Source organism: Hemiscyllium ocellatum, chromosome 43, assembly GCF_020745735.1.
Source record: "Hemiscyllium ocellatum isolate sHemOce1 chromosome 43, sHemOce1.pat.X.cur, whole genome shotgun sequence".
NCBI lineage: Eukaryota > Metazoa > Chordata > Chondrichthyes > Orectolobiformes > Hemiscylliidae > Hemiscyllium > Hemiscyllium ocellatum.
The window spans coordinates 27,660,937-27,663,150 of NC_083443.1; the positions used below are offsets into that span (position 1 = coordinate 27,660,937).

Here is a 2,214-nt window from a genome sequence, read left to right on the forward strand (position 1 = left end):
CTCCCCCTCCCCCCCTGCACTGACCCTCCCCCTCCCCCCCCTGCACTGACCCTCCCCCCTCCCCCCCTCCCTTGCACTGGACCCCTCCCTCTCTCCCCCTCCCCCCCTGCACTGACCCTCCCCCTCCCCCCCCTGCACTGACCCTCCCCCTCCCTCTCCACCCCTCCCCCCTGCACTAGACCCCCCCCCCTCCCTTGCACTGGACCCCTCCCTCTCACTCCTCCCCCCCTCCCTTGCACTGGACCCCCCCTCTCTCCCCCTCCCCCCCCTGCACTGACCCTCCCCCCCCCCCCCGCACTGACCCTCCCCCTCCCTGCCCCCCCCCTGGCGGGCGGTACCTGCAGGTGCTCCATCAGCTGCCGCACATAGCGGTCGCGGTCGGACGCCACGGGGCAGTGGGACTGCAGGTAGAGCACGGGGGCGGCGCCGCGGCGGCGGAGCTGGTTCTTGCGGCTGAGGGAGGTGCCGGGCGCCTGCCGGAGGTAGCGGGCGGCGGGCAGCCACTGCAGGGCCAGGGGGTAGTCCGAGTGGCGGCGGAAGGTGGCGGTGTAGTTGAACAGGCGGATGGCGGCGGCCTGCGACAGCAGGTAGTTGTTCATCGGCGACTCCTCGTGGAACAGGGCCCAGGTGTGGCGGCGGCGGCGGGGCAGCGGCGCCCGGTCCGCTCGGAAATCCGTGCCGTAGAACAGCACGGCGGCCGTCCGCCGGTGACCCAGGGCCCGCTTGCTGCGGGTGACCAGGCAGGAGGCGCGGCCTGAGGCCGGGCCCCGCCCCGGGGTCGGGCCGCACTCGATCCGCTCCGACGTCCTCCCCCCGCCGGGGAAATGCGGGAACAGATCCTCGCTCCACCACAGCAGCACCGGCAGCTCCCGGTCCCCCGGTCCCCCCCGCTCACTGCTGCTGTTCGCCTTGCCGAACTCCACCGCCGACAGCGCCGAGGCCGCCTCGAAAGCCTGGGCCTCCCGCCGCCCGCGCACCGGCGGCACTGAGGCCTCCAGCAGGAGGACGACGAGAGCGGCGGGAAAGGCCGCCATGGCAGTTTAACGGTCGGGCTTCACGACACTTTCACAGCGGGAGGTCAAGTACAACGGCCGCCGCTCCCCCTCACTTTACGGCAGACGGTCGATTTGCAGCTCCGCCCCCTTCCTCTCGAGTTGCTCCGCCCCCCCTCCGGGATTACGGCCACGCGCTAACCCACTTTACGCCAGAAGGTCGCTCAGCACGGGTGCCACTTTACGATAGCAGGTCCTTCCCCTGCGTTCCAGCAGCAGGGACCAATCACAGAACATCCAGGTTCTGATTGGCTATCTCTCTCCACCAATTAGCAGCCAGCACAAAATTAACCCCTTAAATGCCTTGTTGGTGTGAGCTCAGAACTAAAAATCCCACCACACCAGGTTATAGTGCAACAGGTCTATTTGGAAGCAGTAGCTTTCGATAACTGTTCCTTTGACTATAACACCCGACAGCACCCGACTCATATCCCTCAAAACCGTTCCTATTCATATACCCATCCAGATGCCTTTTAAATGTAATTGTACCAGCCTCCACCACATCCTCTGGCAGCTCATTCCATACGCGTACCACCCTCTGTGTGGAAAAAGTTGCCCCTTAGGTTTCTTTTATATATTTCTCCTCTCACCCTAAACCTATGCCCTCTAGTTCTGGACTGCCCGACCTCAAGGAAAAAAACTTTGCCTATTAACCCTATCCATGCCCCTCATGATTTTATAAACCTCCATAACATCACCCCCTCAGCCTCCGACGCTCCAAGGAAAACAGCCTCAGCCTGTTCAGCCTCTCCCTATAGCTCAAGTCCTCCAACCCTGGCAACATCCTTGTAAATCTTTTCTGAACCTTTTTAAGTTTCACATTGTCAACTGGGAACAGCACTTTGACATTTTGTGTGGCTTCATCTAACACCAGATGGTGCTACAGTCCTATGTCTCATCATCCACATATACCACAATACTGTTGCCAACTTTAGTTCCACATTTTTTGTTACTGTGGCACGATGGGTGGAAAAGGAGAACACAGCCAAATCAAAGGAGGTGATACAAATTTGCAATAACTTGCATTAAAGAATCATATTTGTGGCTATCTTTGTGGGACCATTTTTGCATTAACGATATTGTACACCCATATTTCAGAGAGTCTCCTCAGTCTAGGGGCTGGCTCTGAACTGGCTGGTCACAGTTGTGCTCATTGTAAATA

General features: G+C 60.3%; 1 protein-coding gene across 3 annotated transcripts in view; it reads right to left on the bottom strand.

Moving 5' to 3' along the window:
- fut11 (fucosyltransferase 11 (alpha (1,3) fucosyltransferase)) overlaps window positions 1-1,047 on the bottom strand; it is a 50,350-nt gene extending 49,303 nt beyond the window's left edge. For all 3 annotated transcript variants that reach the window (XR_009647262.1, XM_060854159.1, XM_060854160.1), the window contains exon 1: window positions 339-1,047. Coding sequence is in view for 2 of the 3 variants with exons in the window: in XM_060854159.1 (XP_060710142.1) it covers window positions 339-1,034 (696 nt within the window). In the remaining variant the exon portion in view is untranslated. The remainder of the gene's footprint in view (window positions 1-338) is intronic.
- Between the last annotated feature and the right edge of the window lie 1,167 nt (window positions 1,048-2,214).